General features: G+C 41.4%; 2 protein-coding genes across 2 annotated transcripts in view; one reads left to right on the forward strand and one right to left on the reverse strand.

Annotated features, from left to right (window-relative positions):
• Nucleotides 1-335, reverse strand: part of RPS6 (ribosomal protein S6) — a 7,812-nt gene extending 7,477 nt beyond the window's left edge. Inside the window, exon 1 of the mRNA XM_009891519.1 lies at nucleotides 234-335. Within this exon, the coding sequence (XP_009889821.1) occupies nucleotides 234-335 (102 nt within the window). The remainder of the gene's footprint in view (nucleotides 1-233) is intronic.
• A 2,147-nt stretch (nucleotides 336-2,482) lies between these two features.
• ACER2 (alkaline ceramidase 2) lies at nucleotides 2,483-17,028 on the forward strand. The gene is made up of 7 exons (XM_009891520.1): nucleotides 2,483-2,700; nucleotides 2,904-3,015; nucleotides 4,974-5,088; nucleotides 5,971-6,112; nucleotides 8,722-8,859; nucleotides 15,720-15,857; nucleotides 16,534-17,028. The coding sequence occupies exons 1-7, from the start codon at nucleotides 2,483-2,485 to the stop codon at nucleotides 16,718-16,720; spliced, it is 1,050 nt and encodes a 349-aa protein (XP_009889822.1). The 3' UTR covers nucleotides 16,721-17,028.
• The last annotated feature ends 848 nt before the right edge of the window (nucleotides 17,029-17,876 follow it).

Below are 17,876 nucleotides of genomic sequence, written 5' to 3' on the forward strand. Positions count from 1 at the left end.
GGTCCCGCTGGAGCCCCGGCGGCTCCTCCTGCCTGCCAGGTCTGTCTCACACAGGGTTTTCGTGGGATTGTAGAATGCCTTTCAGTCGCTGCCTGCTTCTTCCTTCTCCAGTCAACTGGTGCGCCTAAAATTAAAGAAAAATGAGCGGTTTGGTCTCATAGGTATAAAATCGGGAGGTTTAGAGAGGGGTCGTGGCAAGCTGTTCGGTAAATAGTGCGTAGCAGCCCCCTCACCTCATCTGCGTCGAGCCTTTTCGTGGCCGAGGGCAGAACTTTCGGTGCTGGATTGCCTCTGTCCGGTACCTGTTTGCACAGGTGTCGGCCACTTGACGGCATGCAAGACAGTGATGGATCAAGAAGAAAAACACCTTAGTCTTTGGAGGCAAAACTGGGTTTCATCCAGGAAGGTTTACCTCCAAGAAGGCAAAGCTTTTAAGAGCAATTTACCTTGACGTTGCAGGATGAAGTCAGCAAGGTATTTTTCAGGAGAAGAAGAGATGTCTGTTCAAGAAAGTAGCTGAAGAAAGGAAGGAGAGGGAAGAGGACTAATGTAATTATTGCTTCCTTCCAGTAAGCAGTGGTTCACTCCTGAGTCTTCTCGCACCGTCTCAATACCTCTCAGCTGTTGGAGACAACTTGTGAAAACATAGACCCAGAAACACAGCCAGACTGCCCTGTACCACACATCTTGGAAGGGGAGCAATGCTCCTTACATCTTGTGGATATAAAGAATTGCAGTGACAAATAAATCCACCAGAGTGAGATAATGCATCGGGCTTTCTGGTAGTTTGCCTTTCTGTGAAAAACATGTCCAAAAGTGAACCCTCTGAATACCCTGCCTATTTTCTGTTCTGTGGTGGGTGGCGTGTGCACAGATGAGGAGGTAGGGCTTCTGCTTTGCCTCTTTTGTACTTTAAAATTGTCTTTTAGGGTTTTTTTCTCCCAAATTCCATCCTCGTCTGAGGTGTCTTTCCCTTTCAAGCTGTGTTACTTTGACTGTTCACATCGAGTGGAAGAAAGGAGTAGGTGTCTGGCTTCACTCACTGGAGTGTGTTTCATGGGGGTCCTGCACATACAGGGCAAGTAATTCCATGGCACACAGTATACATTGCTAACCTGTTTTTTCTTGTAGTTTGCTGCCTAAGTCATCTGGGTGGTGGCTGCTCCGTGCCATTGGAGAACTTTTAGGGTGTGTGGGGGAAACTGTCTGCTTTCTTTGTGTCTGATGTCACTGTGCAAGAACCAAAAACAAAGGGAGGAAAAGGTCAGGATAAACAAGGTTCTTGAAGACAGCAAGTGTGTTTTGGAGCCAGCTATGCAGGGGGATGGGTATCCTTCTGACTGTGCTGAGCTGATTAGCGGTAGTATAGAAGCTTGCAAAATGCTAGGAGCTGCAGGTATGTCTGGATTAATAACGGAGGTTCCAGACAGGTTAACATACAGACACGGCAAAAAGTTTGCCCTGAAGCCTGCTTTATTATGGCAGCTGTGTACAAATCAGCGAGCTGTACACTGAAAGGGAAGGAAAAAAGAGGCCGTGTTGAGGGCAGTTGTGTTTAGCCTCTCTTCAGTAGTAACAAGTCATTGTAAGGGTTTCAATTTGTTAGCAACTTCTGAAAATTAAGGAAGTGGACTGATGGGGTTTTGTGACTGTGTCCCCCAAAAGCCAGATGCTCGCAGGACAGTTGAGAAATTTTGCCCCTCCTCTAACAGGCACCTTAAGTGGACTCTAAATTTCATTCCTTCTAAGATGGTTGAGTTCTGACTCAAACCCTCTTGAAGTTTCAGGAAGGACTCTTCAGCAGACCTGAATCTGGCATCTGTGTCTTTAAGCTGTAGATTAAAACCTTGCTAATCCGCGTTTTAAACTGTCACGGCTGAGGTCAGCATTGTAGTTGAAGTCTCACGCAATATTCATGTAAGCACAAAACTGGAACAGCTTATCTGAAATGTATTTTTAAAAATTCATTTATTTAGTCTGGTGGGACTCCATCTTCATCTGTTATGCATAAACATAACTTGATTTAGTTAAAAAGCAAACTAAAGCACTCAACAGGATTAAATCCGTAGGAGAGTATCTGTTCAAAGGTTTTGTACAAATTGATCAGACTAATTTTTAAAAAACATACATGAGCTAGACTGATGTGATTTTGTGTTCAGATCTTACAGTCTTTCAGTAAAGAGGCCACAAAACACTTTGTAACTTGAATTGAAATAATGGTTATAGGAAAACTAGCTTTTTCTTTGGTTTTTTTTTGTTTAGTTTTGGTTTTTTTTCCTGAAATGAGTTAAGTAACATGTCCTGATGCGTGTAGTCCTACTCCAGAACATTAACAAATGCCTCCACATGATCAAAAGAATTTACCCTTTGCAGTGGTATTTACAAAAAAAAAAATCTATCAAATAGTCTTAAGAGTATGAGAGAATGCTCGTACTCTACATCATCTTTTTGACTACCAAAGTCTTTAGTGTATGTGAGCGGCATGCTTGTGGATCAGGATATAGAAGATACAAACCCTCTGATTCCACTGAGAGCTACTCAGTCAATTTTTGCTTTCTTCTTGCAAAGAGGTGGTGCAACAAGTGTTGCGGTGGTGGTTGAATGCTGCAGCTGCTGTCCGGGAGATGTAGCAGATAGTAAAGAATACTTGAGCTTTGGTAGGACTATAGGAAACATCCTTTGTCAGGACTGTGGCCAGATGTGAGTGAAGTTACATGGTCATGATCTGAGGAAGCCTCTGGCATTCCCTCAGTGGCCCATGTACTGTATTCCTTTCGTACAATTAAGTAGTTGGAAACTAAAAGGAAAGGTCCAGAATTGCATGAAGGCAGAGGATGGACTGTTATTGATGGGCTGCTTACCTTTTTTCCAGAACTGTAACTTTTAATCCTTCCCTTTTGCAGATCCCAAAGGAAATTTTCTGTACTCCTGGTATTCGTTTTTGCACTAATCTTAATGGTATCAGCATTTGAATTGTACGTGATTATCAAACCATGCAGGCCAATTGTGCATTATGTAAAAAAATTGCACATGCAACATACTTTCTGAAACCAGAATGAAATGGATAGGTGCCTCACTTGCTTCTAAAGGGCAGTGTTAATAGCTGCAATGGTCCTCATAGGGACCCAGGCTGATATCAGAGAATGAAAACCATCTTAATTTGTGAAGGAAAAAGGCAAAATTTGCCACTTTGGTGGGGTGAAGGATTTCTGTAAGAAGAGTCCTTTTATTCCTACTGGAAATGTGCTTGATCTACGGCACCGTTCATCAGTTGGTGCACCCACAGGTTTTTCACATCTGGTTTATGAGGCTGGCTTCCTATGTGGCAAAACACACCGTTGGAGCTGGCAACTGAGGAAGGGATTCAACCCTTCCATTGGTTCAGAAAGAGCAGTCCAGCGGGAGGTGGCTGTCTGGCACCATTCCTTGGTGTGGCTGATAGGTATGGTGGCCTGACTGCAAGGAGCCCTCCTTTGCTTGAGCTGTGTGCCGTTACCAGGGTGCTCTTGGCAGAGATTTGCATACTATTTGCAGCTATAAACTGCGTGGGTGGTGGCTTTTTCTAAGTATTTTAATGAAATCCAAAAGCCAGGGCTTTGAAAGGAAATTCAGCCTGTCTGAGAATGTACCTTTAGCGTGAGGTAAGGTGTCAGGCATGAAGTAGACGGTGCTGAGAAACTGCTTCTGTAATTGTCATTTTGAATGCCAGCCTAGGAGTATGTTTTAATGAGCCTTGCATATGTTAGATGAGATGAGTCCATTTTAATCATTGTAAGCTTTGTTCTCAGACCGTGGTGAGTGGTAGACAACAGTAGCTGAATGAACAAATAGCTTCTCCGTATGTTGTTCTTGGATCCTTTCTCTGCTAGATTTTCATTAATGTCAGTAAAAGTTTGTAAGTCTCTGCGAGGAGGAGATGTGTCCCAAAGGAGTGCTCTTGTCTCAGAGTTGTTTTCTGTTGTCTGCTTTAGGGAAATGTTGTTGGGAGTGATTTTCTCCTGTGCTTGGGCTAAGCAGGAGAACATGAGGAAGCTGAGGCTGGGGAACTCATCCTGTCTCATTGTGAAGCTGCAGTAGAGTCATTCCATAACTGCTCACTTGTAGTGCCATGGCTGTCCCTCAGTACTGGCAGCTGCTTCCCAGAAGAACCAAGTGATCCCTACAGCATTAGCTCCTGCGAATTGCTAGTAAAATGTTTTCAGGCTTTAACTAGAGAATCATGCTTTGGGTTGTTGGTAAAGCAAGAGAAAATATGTATTTGTTCAACTCTTGCATGTTAAACTTAAAAAAGCTAGCAATGGTCTGAATTATTAGCCTTTTCACCTTCCTATTACTAGTTTTTGATCATATTCAGTTGTTTCTGTAATGCAGAACAAAGGCAAAAAATGATGTATAAAAGGATTTACAGCTTCGGGCTCTCTTTACCCGGCACAAAAAGGGTTCTAAGTCTTTTAGCTTAGCTTTGTATTTCAGATCTTCCAGACAATAGCTATTGCTCAGTGACTTGACTTTCGCAAAGCTTGTACCAGCCCTGTCTAGTGCCAGTACTTCTAGTGCTTTTTCCGTGCTAGGCTTGACAGCCGTTGAGAGGACAGGTCACTTGCCAGGACACCCTATTCCTCAGCTGCTTGCTCTTGTAGGCTTCCTGAATTGCAACAGTCTTGAGTATTTGTAGACTCTGAATAAAATTCCTCTGGGCATAGACTTGAAAGGTAATTTAAAGATATGATTAGCCACATTTTACCTTGCTTAAAGTTTTTGTGCTGTTATTAGGCTTAATGATGTTGAACAAAATAAGCTGATGCTCTGCAAAACCAGCTCAGGTTTGGCAGAAACTGAGGGTCGTAATTTGTTGAGCTGGGGCTTCACTGGATGACACAATGGTTTTATAGATATCTTATGCAGCCTGTGAATAATTAAGATTTGTTTATTTTCTGTCCTTGTGATACTGTTTTGTATTTTTTTTCCCCTAGATAAGCAACATCTTGTTTTTTGTTTTACCACCCATATGTATGTGCTTGTTCCGTCAGTACGCAACCTGCTTCAACAGTGGAATATATTTAATATGGACTCTGCTAGTTGTGGTTGGTAAGTTGGTTAGTCTCTGTTTGTCTGCTCGTGCATGAACTGAGAGAGGAAATTGGTTTTTCCTGCTTGCACTTGACAGTTTTGCAAAACAAAGCAATCCTGACGTCTAAGGAGGAGTTTGCTTGTACTGGTTTGAAGCTGAAGCAGCTGTAGTTTCTGAAAGTAAAATGCCTTTTGAAATTTGAGGTTGGTGGGAACTTTGGCCTTAGTTCTGTTCCCTTCCTATCCTTCCTTTGCATAACTTTTTGTTTATGTCTGGGCTTGCTCTGCAGCAGTGCTGACCCTCTTTCTTCTGTTGTTGATTCTTAAATGAAAGCTGAAAATTGCCCAGCACAACTGAAGAGGATAACACATTTGGCAGTGTAATGAGAAAGCTCAAAGGCTTACCTGTTTTGTACATGTGAGATTCTTAAGCTTTTTCATTCCTGGAGGCTCTGTGGACTTTTAAAGGGATAATCAGAGCCCTGTAGGGCAGTGTGATGCTTTCCACCTGTAAACCTATATCATGGAGTAGCTGCTTTTCATTTTTTCTTACCCGTTCTTGTGCTATTGAGAAAACTGAGAAGCAGCATTGGGGTTTTATTTCTTAATTGGTTTTGCATTTAACTTTACCACTCGATTTTTTTTTTTTCACATGCATTCTGGTAGGATCTGGCATCTTTAGCTGCTGCTTTTGTAATGTATTTGCTTTTTAATTAATGAGGTTCTGATTACTTGGATTGCTGCCTCAGGAAAATTGGTGTTTGTTTTCCAGTTTTCCTTTTTTTTAACCTTTTCTAGATCAAATGGTATCCACCACTTCTATGAAGTTCTGAACATGAGCAGTGTTTTGGTCTATATAGTACAGACTTATTCATATTGCCTTTTGATTGATTCTTCCAGGAATTGGATCTGTTTACTTTCACGCCACCCTCAGTTTCCTGGGCCAGATGCTGGATGAGCTGGCTATTCTGTGGGTCCTGATGTGTGCTCTTGCCATGTGGTTCCCTAGGAGATACCTGCCCAGAGTTTTTCGAAATGACAGGTAATCATACATGTACACTTTCCTGTTTCTTGAAACTTCTTATGCTGGCACCTAAACCTGCACATAATGGCTCTGAGTGATCATCCAACCTTACTGCTGCCTCCGATATCTTTTCTCACTCTGTTCTCTTTCCTGTTGCTTGTATCTCAGCCCATTTTGTTCAGAATTCACGAGTCTGCAGTTGCTGATGGTGGGGTTTGCGCCCTATAACTTCAGATCTTGGAGTGAGGTGACTTGCCTCTGGAAGTGCCTGTTCATGTTGATTTGAGGGAGACCTTTACATAAGTAGTTTATATAAGATGCGGCTAAAGTAGCGTAAGAGAAACCTTTCCCTCTTCCTTTTGTATATCCTAAAGTGTACATACAAGTGGACCTACGGAATTAAGCTGAATTTTCATCTGAATATTTCAAGCAGTGGTTAAGGACGGTGTTTAAGTATTGAAAGGCTAAGTGTTTGTTAAGAAGCCTGTTGAAGTTATAAAAGTTTTTTTTTTGTTTTTCTTGCAGGATAAAAAAAGTATGTTGTAACCAGTTTAAAGAATCTTGTTGTGGTTATTACCCCCCTAAAAAGTGTGCTATAACCTTTGTACATATTGTTGTTTTATGCAGTAGAGAAGTTGCTGTAATGGAGAGGTTTAAACTGCAGCACCAATGTTCTTCTCTCTGAAAATAGCTAAGGCTGCTGCCTCTTGCCATCTTAAACTGTTACTGTCTGGGGTTTTTTGGTGGGTTTTTTTTCCTTCACATGTGCCTGATTAGAAGTTGCTGGCGGAGGGTGGAGAAGGTTGGTGCCTAGACTGACCATTCCTCAAAACAGCTTGCACTGAGAAAACTGTATCTTAAATTACTGTGTACAGTCTATGCAGTCTAATGTCTTCATCATGTTGCTGTGAATTTAGTACTTTGTATATTGCAACGCAGTGCTTTTACAGGACACCATCATCTTAACAAGCAAACAGGGGTTTACTGGGGTATTTTGGTCAATGATATGACTTTTAGACATTTATTCAGTGAAGAAGAGTGCAGAGCCTTGAAGAATTTCTGTGACTGCATGTAAATTATTCCTCAAAAGCCGAAGGGGATCATTATATGTCATCTATCACTATCTTCTGATATGGTGCTAGGTATGTTCATAGTATGAGCTGAGAGGTTAAACTGTATCCTTTTTAGAAGGAATGTTAAGGCTTCTTTGGTGAAATCCTGTTTCGATTGAACTTGGTGTTAAAAGTATAAATAATAGTCTCCCAGGCTATAATCGATACGTAAAAATGCTGAGATGAGGTGAAGGATGTCCCCTATCCTGGATTTCTCAGAATACTTCTTCCTGAGAAACTGTCAAGGCAGTTATCTGTTAAGGTCTTGATTCCTTTCTAAAGTGTACAGAAGAAAGACCTACTGAGCAACAAACCCTAACTCAGAAAAGGCTTGGTTTATGTTTTTAGGTTTTTTCAGTGCCTAGCTAATCCTCTAATATTATGTCTATCCTGTGCTCACTGTTGTGGTCTTCACTTTCTGCATCCTTATCGCACTCTGGATTTTCAATACTGCAAATGTTATTATCTACCCTGACCAATTTGTGGTGTCTTTAGTCATTAAGGCCTTCACGTCAGATCAGAACTTCCTACTTAGGTAACTTGTTGCCTTCCAGCAGAAAGAAAAACTTTAAAGCAAAAGGCAGTTGGAATGAGCTAGGTGAAGGTGGTGACACTTGTGTCCAGGGAACTGTGCTGCACAACTGTACTGAGACCTTACTTCAGACTTAGAATTAAGAACAGAATAGCCATGCTCGGACAGCAACTAATTTTATAAAGCTATGGGCCAGTAGTTGAAGGGCAGCGTGAGCATCCTCTGTCTGCCATAGTCCTGCCACAGACTGGAAGTGAGTTGTTTAAAGTCCAAACTTGAAGTTTAAACAACAGTTAACATATATTTAATTTAAAAGTTGTCAGGCTGTGTATATACAGCCCAATTGTGATTACATTTGTGCTAAGAATGTACTACATTGCAATCTTTAAAAATTGTGGGAATCCCTCCCCTACCATTGAATTTGGTTAAAAGAAATGTTCTTACTTAGCTTGTAGTTTTCAGTGTGTTTAAGGCTTAAAAGAGATAAAGGAAAATAAAACAGGCTATAATATAAAGGAAAATAAAACAGGCTATAACATGACTGTAGAAGTTAGGGTATTAACGGTAACAAAATACCCTAAAAATCCACGTTAAAAGCATAAAGAATGAGAATACAACACGGCTTTGAGGAAGTACAGTGCTGTGTGCAGAGATGGACTTGTTCTTGACTTACTGTGGGAGAAAGAAGACTGGATTTTGAAACCAGTAATTAGTGTGTGTGTATGTGTGCATGAGCATGCATACATGTGTGTGGCTGAAGACCACAGTCCAGCAAAGATTTGTGTATATGATTAACTCTGCATGCACATGCAAATCTGTGCAAGATCCACATCCATTTTATGCACATTGTCATTGCACCTACTGAACATACCCAGAGAAACCTAAATTTTGTTACATTATTAAAACAATTTTAAGATTGCTGGTTTCAGTAATTAAAAATTTTGAATTAAAAGCAGTTTTTCTCCCTGAAAACCCCTATTCAGGAGCCGATTTAAAGCTGCCGTGGGTGTCCTGTCTGGAGTTACTACCTGCCTCGCCTTTATTAAGCCTGCCATCAACAATATCTCGCTAATGACTCTGGGTGTTCCCTGCACAGCTTTGCTCATTGCTGAGTTGAAGAGGTGAGTACATTTCTCCTGAATGCAGTGTTGCCTTCTGAGATCCTTACGCCGCCGTGTCATGATACATTAGATCTGGCTTCAGTGTTTGTGATAGCAGATCAGAAATACTTCTACCACATGCAAGCACAGATTTGGTATAAACTTGCTCTGCCAGTTCAGACATTTTTGGCAAGGTTTTTTTTTTTTCCTAGGCCATTATAGGTCAGATACTGTCTGTCTTCTTGCAACATACGTCTTGCTGCAACCTGATCTAACTCAAATTTGTTTGTTTATTGTGGAATTAGGGCAAGGTTTTCACTCTACTGACAGCATTTCTGTTATATAGTCTGCATAAGGGTGAGGTGATCCCACGATCACAGTCTGGGTACTAGAGGGAATGTGGAGCAAGGCCCAAGCATGCATGGAAGATGTTCCAGCTCTAAAAGTTGTACTGTGAGTCTTACACCACTTTGTCTTCTGGCATGGATAATATGATGGAGTCAGACTGACAAAGACAACGTTAATCACTAGGTTGTAGAGGGTAGCTATCAGTCAGGGCCTTAGAAACTATAAAACCAGAATGCAAATAGAGAAGAACCTGAGACTGATCATAACATTTTAAAGAGTCCTACCATGATATTGATAGCAGCAGCTGTCCAGAGACTTTTTTTTTTTGCATCTCTTCACCTGCTGCAAAAAGGACCAGACAAGTACCAGCATATGAACTTGTCCTTTCTCCCTCTGCTCCAGTGTCTGAGAAGGATTTTACAACTTATGTTGGCTCTTACATATTGCATATGTAAATAATCAAAAGAAACCAGAGTAGGACCAAATGTCTGCATTCTGGCTGCTCCTGTTAGCACAGAGATTATCCTGTTTGCTGCCGTACTCTATTCTGCTCTGCTTCTCCACACAGTGGAAGCCTCTGCTAACAATGTTTTGCAAAGGTGTTCGTGAGTCTTTTCTCATTAGACATCCTGCTGAGTAGCATTTATTTCTGTGGTCAAACTCAGGAAACAGCACACAAGTTAGTTGTAGGCAAGGAGGTCAGTAGCTGAATAATATTGGTGGAGGTGTCTCGTTTTGATGAAAGCACCGAGGAACTACTGACTAGGTAAATGGAAATCTGGTTGTGGCACTGAATAATTTAAGGGAACTCTCTACATATCAGTTTTCCAGGCGTGAGCTGAGAAACTTAAAAGGACGAATGGTTAGTGTCTCGTAAGTTTGAATACTATTGTGTCAAATCTAGGAATTGGTATGTCTACAGATATTTGCTTTTTAAAACTCCTTCTGAAAGGTCATATCTTATTAAATGTGTGGAGTTTCCCTGTCTGTTTTTGAGAGAGAATTAAGGACACAGATAAATATTTTTTTTTTTTTTTTTGAATTGGTGATTAAAGAGACCTAAAGTGACATACGGCCCTTTTAATTGCACATTGGGATGATGTAATACCTATATTTTTTTTGATGAATTCCTAACTGTAAAAGGCAAATAATTAAAGGTTTTATTTTAAGCTATGCTGATCTCTAGGAGATTTAAATGAGATATATTCTTGTAAACCCAGAGGAGAGGAATTATCTCATCCCTTTTTGCAGGAGAAGAATAATCTAAGCATTATTTAAAATGCCTGCAGTTCTCCCATTCTCTACCACCACAGTCAGTAGGGGGCTACATGTCCAAGTCCTGGCAATCTGCAGTGGAAATTTATTCATGAAACAGATATTTGGGGAAGGAAGGAGAAAAACCTCCAGAGTAGTTCTTTTGTTATGTGCTGAAGTTCGTGTTACGTTAGACCAAACCTCCCTGTTATTATTCCTGTTCTAGGCTGGTGTCAATCTTGTACAGAATTCTGATGAATCAGAACCACTGTGTTTCCAAATGAGAATTTTCTGCCTCTTGTTTGTCCTTAATGAGGAGACAATACTGCCACAAAACAGCATTATATTCTTAAATGCGGAGCTGGTAGGGTAGAGTGTACACTGGGAAGTATTGTGGGTGGGAGATGATCAAAAAAGCAAAAGGTAGTTAAGTGCATACTTGTCCTTGAAAGACAAAGAAATTGTAAAACTTTATTCTAATTTCTGTCCAAACAAATCCCTTCCTGTGTTTCATTTTAAAAAAAAAAAGGCTCTCCTAGGGGATGGTATTGGGGAGAAAGTAGATGGGAATCCTTTGGTTTGCTAGTCCAAGCCAAATAACCATTGAAATTATAATGTAATCAAATTAGTGTGATTTAGCAGGTCATCATCAGGCATGTAACTATCACTATGTGCAGATAGATGCTAGAATGTTGTTGCCTAGCTGACATCTGATCCTTGAGCAGTGAAGTTTTACCCAAGCTTCAGGTCTGTCCGTTCATATTTGGTTCTCCTACTAAAATCTGGCTGTGGGGGAGCTGTGCTTCATTGTCACAGGCTGCGTATAGTTCTGTTAGGTCATGTTCCTTGACTAAAAGGTTAAGCTAGTTAAAAGTTTAAAATATTCCTTAGGGTATAAAGGGAGATACCCGTATCAAAATAATTCAAGCAGTTAATGAACATCCAGCAGCTTGCACTGGTTTGAAGAAAAGCTGGTATGTTTTGTTGTACATGCCATGACATTGGAAGATAAAGCTGCTGGAAGTGTGTACCAGCCCAGTCCCTCGCATAGCAAACAGCTGGGGCATAGCAGTTCTTGCAGAAACTCTGTTCAAATAACTGCTGTTTGTGTTAAACCGAGAACACCGTGCATTGTATAGGCAAGAGGTGCAAATGGAAATGTAAGCTTTGTGGGGTCCAGTTTCTTTCAAAATAGAGTTGGGTAGGAGCATGTCACAGATCTGAGGACAGCAGTCTGAACAGGTCTTTTAGACCCTCAGCTGACAGATTCTGTTTCAGTGGTAGTTTGAATGATCAGTATCCATGTCTATTGAGAAATATAAGAAATGGGTTGGGTCCATGTCTCTTGCCCATGTCCAGGTGATATTTGTTTACATCCCTCATTGTGGTAAAAACAGAGGCAGGTAGGAAGCTTTGCAGTCCCCTCTCTCCTCAGCAAGTGTGTCCTCAGCCCACCCAAAGGACAGTCACTGCAGGAACTGAAGACTCGATGATGGGTGATCACAGAAAACCTGGGAGTATTGCACAGATCAGCAGGCTGTTCTTGGCTCTTTCTGCCTTAGAGTAGTCTTTTGCAGCATACCCTGCAGCATCTAGTCTTAAGTTTATAAAAATAAATTACAATACCCGATGGTGGTACTGAGCAAACCTGTCATTACAGTCTGTACCATTTCTATGGCTGATCTTGCATTGGAAAAGTTTCTTCAAGTAAGCTTCCAGTTTTCCTTAAATACTTGGAACGATGCAGGTTAATTGTCCTCTCATCTTGATATTCAAACTAGTCAGATATTGACAGGCATGGTCACTGACTAAAGGAGCTGGATGTTTGAGGCCAAGCCTCTTACCTTAAATGGGATGCAGTTGCACGTGTTTGTCCTTCAGACAAGTCCAGGAAAGCCTCTGTGTTCTTAATACACACCCCCTTTCCTGTGTCAGAATGCACTAGTATCCATCACAGCAGTCTAGTTTTACTTGTGAAATGTACAAAATTGATCCATGCATGTATCCACTTAGGTACAGGGTTTAACGAACAGTTGTGTGTCTCACCTAAGACTTTAAATCTGCCTTAGCATTAATGGGAGAGAATTAAGCCTGGTATGCTTAAAACAGCAGTGTTTTTTCACCAATAAATATTTTCCCTCTTCTTTTATGAAGGGATCCATGCTGTCTAGACATTTGGTAGAGGCATGAATCCTCCAAAATGAGGAGAATTTACCAGTATAGTTTTACTGATAAAACTGCCAAATCGTGGAAGTATTTCTTACTTGGGTGTCTCATAAAAGAGGGTAAGAAAGAATTCATGTAGCTGTGCTCTGGAACTTCATAGGCAACTCAAAAATCTCCTTACCATTTCTTTTCTTCATGTTCCTTGTAGCCTTTTTAAATGTACAAGAAACAAGCCTTTTTTACAGTAAGCAGCACAGACAATTTTGAAGCCATCTTGGGCAAGCCCTGTCTCCTCTGACTGTGTCTTGGTGGTTTGCCAAATGGATTGGAGGATTCAGGCCGAAGAAAAAAGCCATTTTGGTTTATATGCTATGTGGAGTATTAATTTTTGTGGCAGTCATGTAGGTGTTTTTGTTACGAAAACAACTATTGAGATACCTTTCTTGTGGAGGAGATTAAAGTTTAGCCCGTAGTTGAAGCACTTTTTTGAATAATAAAGATAGGTGTGATGATTTTGAATGCAACATTAATTATAGATGACTTAAAAAAGAAATGACAGATCCTAAAACCAGCGTGTCCAAAGGACACTGGAGAAAATCCTCTGTCAACAAGATTGGGCAGTTGGTACCTTTTCTGTCATTAATCCAGTAAATGTAAAGGTGCCTTCTGCTCAGCCTTAGGAGTGTCTTAATCCCAAATGCCTGTTAAAATGTCAACTGAAATGGCATTTCAAGAGTGAAAAAAATATCCTACAGGGAAAACTGTACTAATTCTTCAGCTTGCAATACACCAGAGCCAGGTATACTGCTGCTCCAATACATTCAGAAAAGTGTTCCTGGACAGAGTACCCCGTGTATGTTTTTAATTTTTCTGAATGCTTAGCCAGGCTCCCTTAGCAAAGCTGCAGTACCAGTAGCAGTTCTACTTTTTTGCCACAGAGAGGCAGGAGTCATTCTCTGCCCCTGTCCTCCTCCAACTGTGCAGTTAGAGATCATCTCACACATGCAGGAGGGTGTAGTGACAAATTGTAGCTTGGGAACAGAGCTGGCATTACTACTTCCCTGACAGTGAATGCAGGGTAGCCCGTGGCTTGTAGGCTCTGTGTGGCAATGGAGACAATTAGCGGTAAATGTTGGAAAACTTAGAACTCTTTAAATGTATCAAATGAGAACAACAGGTTTCAGGCTGACAAGTATTTTGTGTGGAATACGAAAGGATCAAAGAGCTTTCTGGTCTGTGTTGCACTGTGTTAGTCAGTTGTCAAGGACAGTCGTGTGTAAAGATCAGGGACCATAAATACTATTGCAGTGCACCAGTAAAGACATGTTTGCCTATTCTGGATCCCTCCTCTTGGGATATGCATTTTAATTGTTCCTGAGTGTCACAAGGTAAAGTGTCCCTTTAAAGGGCCTGTTTGCCAGCCATTGCTCACCTTTCAGATGCAGTGAATGAGCCCTGGAGTTGTGTGTAAGACTGGTGATCCAGTGTCGAGTCTACTGGATTGACTGGATTGGAGCAGAGAGAAAGGCTGGCTGGTGATCTGCTGGAGAGGAGGAGGCATAAAGAGATTCCCAGTATCTTTTTGACAGAGGTGTAAGACATAGAAGATGAGTGCGGATTAGAAGAGCCCTTCTTGAAGACCTTGGGACAGATTGTGGGGCGCTTGGCACTTACTTGTTTTCCTTCTAGGATGTAGAAGACGACAGGGGCCTGTAACCCTGATGAAGGCTGTGAGTATTCCTTGTTATACTGGCTAGAGATTTGACTTACTGGTTTATCCTTGAGATGTAGTTCAAACAAGTCACTTTAAACAAATTATGCTGTCATCTGATTAGTATGTTTGGGAGTGCTTTGTGAGGTCATATCAGTGACCTGAGAAGAGCAGTTTATTGAAGCAAGAATTGTCCAAGAGCACTGAACGGTTCTTGGATCCCTGGGAAATTAATCAAGAGTTTAGTAACAAGGACAAAAAAAGGCTGGAGGGGGAAATCCCAAACCATAGCTTTGTTCTTGCAGAAGGCAGGAGAGCTGAATGATGCCTTCTCTTGGCCACATAGGGCTGGTGACGTCCCAGTCTAGCTTTGCTTTATAGGTATCAGTAACAGCAGAGCTGCAGCTACTGGTACCAAGAAGCCTAACCCCAAACTAGCAGGTGTAGGTAGACAGCAGATTATGGACTTTAATAGCATTTTGGGACCTGAAGGTTATATTGATGCCTCCTTTCTCCTCATTTTATTCTTTTGAGCAAAACTGCAGAGTTGTTAGAGTAGTTCCAAGATGTGGAAAAGAACAAAGCATCATGTAGGTAAATAAAGTGAGCTTTTGAGTAGACCTGCAACACAGGTAACGCGATGCAAATGTCCTGGCATCTGCTGTTGTATTCAGTGATGGTCAGCTGCAGACCACACTGCACGTGACCACAGCAAATGTTTTGTGCTCTCTTTCTTTCTGGTATACTGCTATACGAACAAGTCAGGTTACTTGTGGAGGGAGGGAACTGCTTGTTAGTCAATGTGAGGAATTCTGTCTGAGATGTGGATGCCTGCCCCATTACTAAAGCATGCTTCTTTGGGCCCTCTGGATAGAGGCTCGTACCTTAAAAGTTCTCTGGAACTGTTACATTGTACAATATAACTTGTAGGGGAAAAAAATTCAGCTAACCAGTTAAAAAAAACCAAGCTCATCCAATTCCTTATTTTACCAGTCTTTATACAGTGACAAATACAAACAAAGCTGAGCATGTGCTGCATGGCTGGTTGTCACCAGACAGTATGTGTAACTAATCACTAGTTGTCCTAGATACCCCTCCCTAGATATGGGAATGCTTTGATGTTTGCCCACCATTTCCACATTGCTATTTAAGAAAATACCCAAAACACAGCTACTGATTAAAAGGTTTGTTATGTTACCTCACCGCTGCCTTGCATCAGAGCCATATTTACTGTAAGTAAGGTTCCTCTGTTAAGGACATTTGTGGTGGAGTCATTTTAAAGATGTGTGCCTGGCACTATGAATCCTACCCTAAAATACGTACAGCCAAAAAGCATCAAGCTGCCATTACAAAGCAAATTCTGTTTTGTTTTATAACAGCTTCTTTGTGTTTTTCTTCTCAGGTGTGAAAATCTGCGTGTGTACAAACTGGGTCTCTTTTCAGGTCTTTGGTGGATGCTAGCACTTTTCTGCTGGATCAGTGACAAAGTGTTTTGTGAGATCTGGTCCTCATTTAACTTCCCCTATTTGCACTGTGTTTGGTAAGTCTTGTGTATAAAGTCCACAGTTTGATTCAAATGTGAGATGTCCTCACCGCATTACCCTTCTGTGCTTCCTGGTGGGTGTTTCTGGTAAATGCTAGTTAGAATTACTGGTAAGATTATAAGACCAGAGCAAGTCTCACGCTATCCAAGGTGCCAGATTTAGGAGTCTTTTTGGCCTGATCAGATCCTTCAGATGATAAGTTCACTAATTCTAACTGAATTCCTTGCCCTACTGGTTGCTACAAATCCCAGAGCAGTGCTGAACTTAAGCAGTGACTGTGAAAGCTTAGCTTCCACTGTTGACAACTGAGGGTAAAGTGGGGGAGCAGTGAAGGACTTTGATGCCTGTTCTCTTTTACCACCCAGCACATGGTGCTCTCTTATTAAAGGTGCCATATCTCAGCATTTCTGCACAAATCTGTCAGGTGCAGAGAGGCCAAAAAGCTGCAGGCAGTTTAGACCAAGGATAAGCTACAGTTTTGCGGTTTTCCTTATTCTCTGTGTCCTTTGCCTGCATGCAAAGGACAGACAGCAACCCTATGGGGAACTCGGGGGATAAAGGTGAAGGACAGACTGATTTTAAAGTATGGTGGTATATTTGATTGCTTTACTGAAGTCATATTACTGATTTTTTTTCTCTTTTCTTTTTTGGGGTGTGTGTGTCTATTCTCAGGCACATTTTGATTTGCCTTGCGGCATACCTGGGCTGTGTCTGCTTTGCTTACTTCGATGCTGCCTCTGAGATCCCTGAGCAGGGCCCTGTCATAAAGTTCTGGCCCAGTGAAAGATGGGCGTTCATTGGGGTTCCCTACGTCACCCTCCTCTGCGCACACAAGAAATCAGCTGTGAAGATCACATGAAGTTGGCCGTGGAATGGGGATAGAGTTTCAACTTTCATTCCAGCACAGACAGTATTTAAATAATGATAAATGAATAGGGTTGTATTTAATCTTCTTCCTAAGATATGCAGCACTTCAGGTGTCATAGAAAGAGGAGGCAAGTGTGTTCTTTCCTCTCTTTGGAGAGGAGAGAGGAAGCAGGAAGGTGGAGGCTCTTGAACTTTAAATAACCACTAGCTTTTCTGGTTGGCACTGTTTTGCACTGTGTTTTCAATGTAGCATTTCTCTTGATAAAAGCTCTTTCCAAATACCAGGGTCAAGGAATGATGTTTCTGCAGTCAGTCACCTTTGGTGCTTGATTCTCTTCTTTTGTAACTTCTGACATGAGGCCTTCTTTGGGAAAAAAGCCAGTCCAAGATGCCTAAATGCCATCCTGTGTCCTTCTCAGCTCTGATTTTGATGTGGTTGCAGATGGCCACAAGAGTGTGCTCGAAGCACATGCTCCTCTGAGCCTGGCAAGTAACACAGGGCATCTGGCTGTGTATCACATTGGATCGCATTGGATGTGGTTGCTTCCCCAAGTACAACAGGAGACCAATGCAAAGTGTTTGCAATGGGGTAACTGGATCAGTGCAGTTAGGCAGTGTAAATGCGGGAATAGCTGACTGAAGTTTCAGTCCCTGAAACTAAATAGCAGTCCAAGGGTTTTGAATTTGGCTGTATTTCTACTGACCTGTGGACATTTGAATGCTGCATATTTCCCTCTTACAGAAATGTCGCAGATATCCCTCTGCCTCTGCAGAGATGTTTGGTCTTGAATTTGGCGTTGAAGCTGACACAGAACTGTGGACGTTAACCTCAGTAAGAGCTCAGGTCAGCAGGGATTGACAGTGTGATTAAACTACAAAAACTTTTAGGTGCCTAGCTGTACGTCTAATTTTGAGAGTTAACTTCTCACCAATGCATTGCAAAGTGACATGAACAATAGTCCAGTGCTCTGGTAGTTACACTTGGGAAAAAAGTAGATAACCATTTAAAAACCAAACTGAAGACTTAGATTTTAGTGAGCAGTGAAATGTGACAGAGTCTTGAGACTAGTAGATTCAAATTTTCTGTTTGTTTGCAGCCTGTTTTGTAAACATAAGGGATGTCTAGATTCATTTATTTTTAAGGTTAT

Source organism: Charadrius vociferus, unplaced genomic scaffold (assembly GCF_000708025.1).
Source record: "Charadrius vociferus isolate BGI_N301 unplaced genomic scaffold, ASM70802v2 scaffold198, whole genome shotgun sequence".
NCBI classification, from domain to species: domain Eukaryota; kingdom Metazoa; phylum Chordata; class Aves; order Charadriiformes; family Charadriidae; genus Charadrius; species Charadrius vociferus.

Excerpts from the sequence above, each read along its gene's own strand:
- ACER2 (XM_009891520.1), top strand. The coding sequence starts at position 2,483 with ATGCTTGTGGATCAGGATATAGAAGATACAAACCCTCTGATTCCACTG. Across the intron at positions 2,701-2,903 it reads TGTCAGGACTGTGGCCAGAT|ATCCCAAAGGAAATTTTCTG; the intron begins GTGAGTGAAGTT and ends TCCCTTTTGCAG. Across the intron at positions 3,016-4,973 it reads GCAGGCCAATTGTGCATTAT|ATAAGCAACATCTTGTTTTT; the intron begins GTAAAAAAATTG and ends TTTTTCCCCTAG.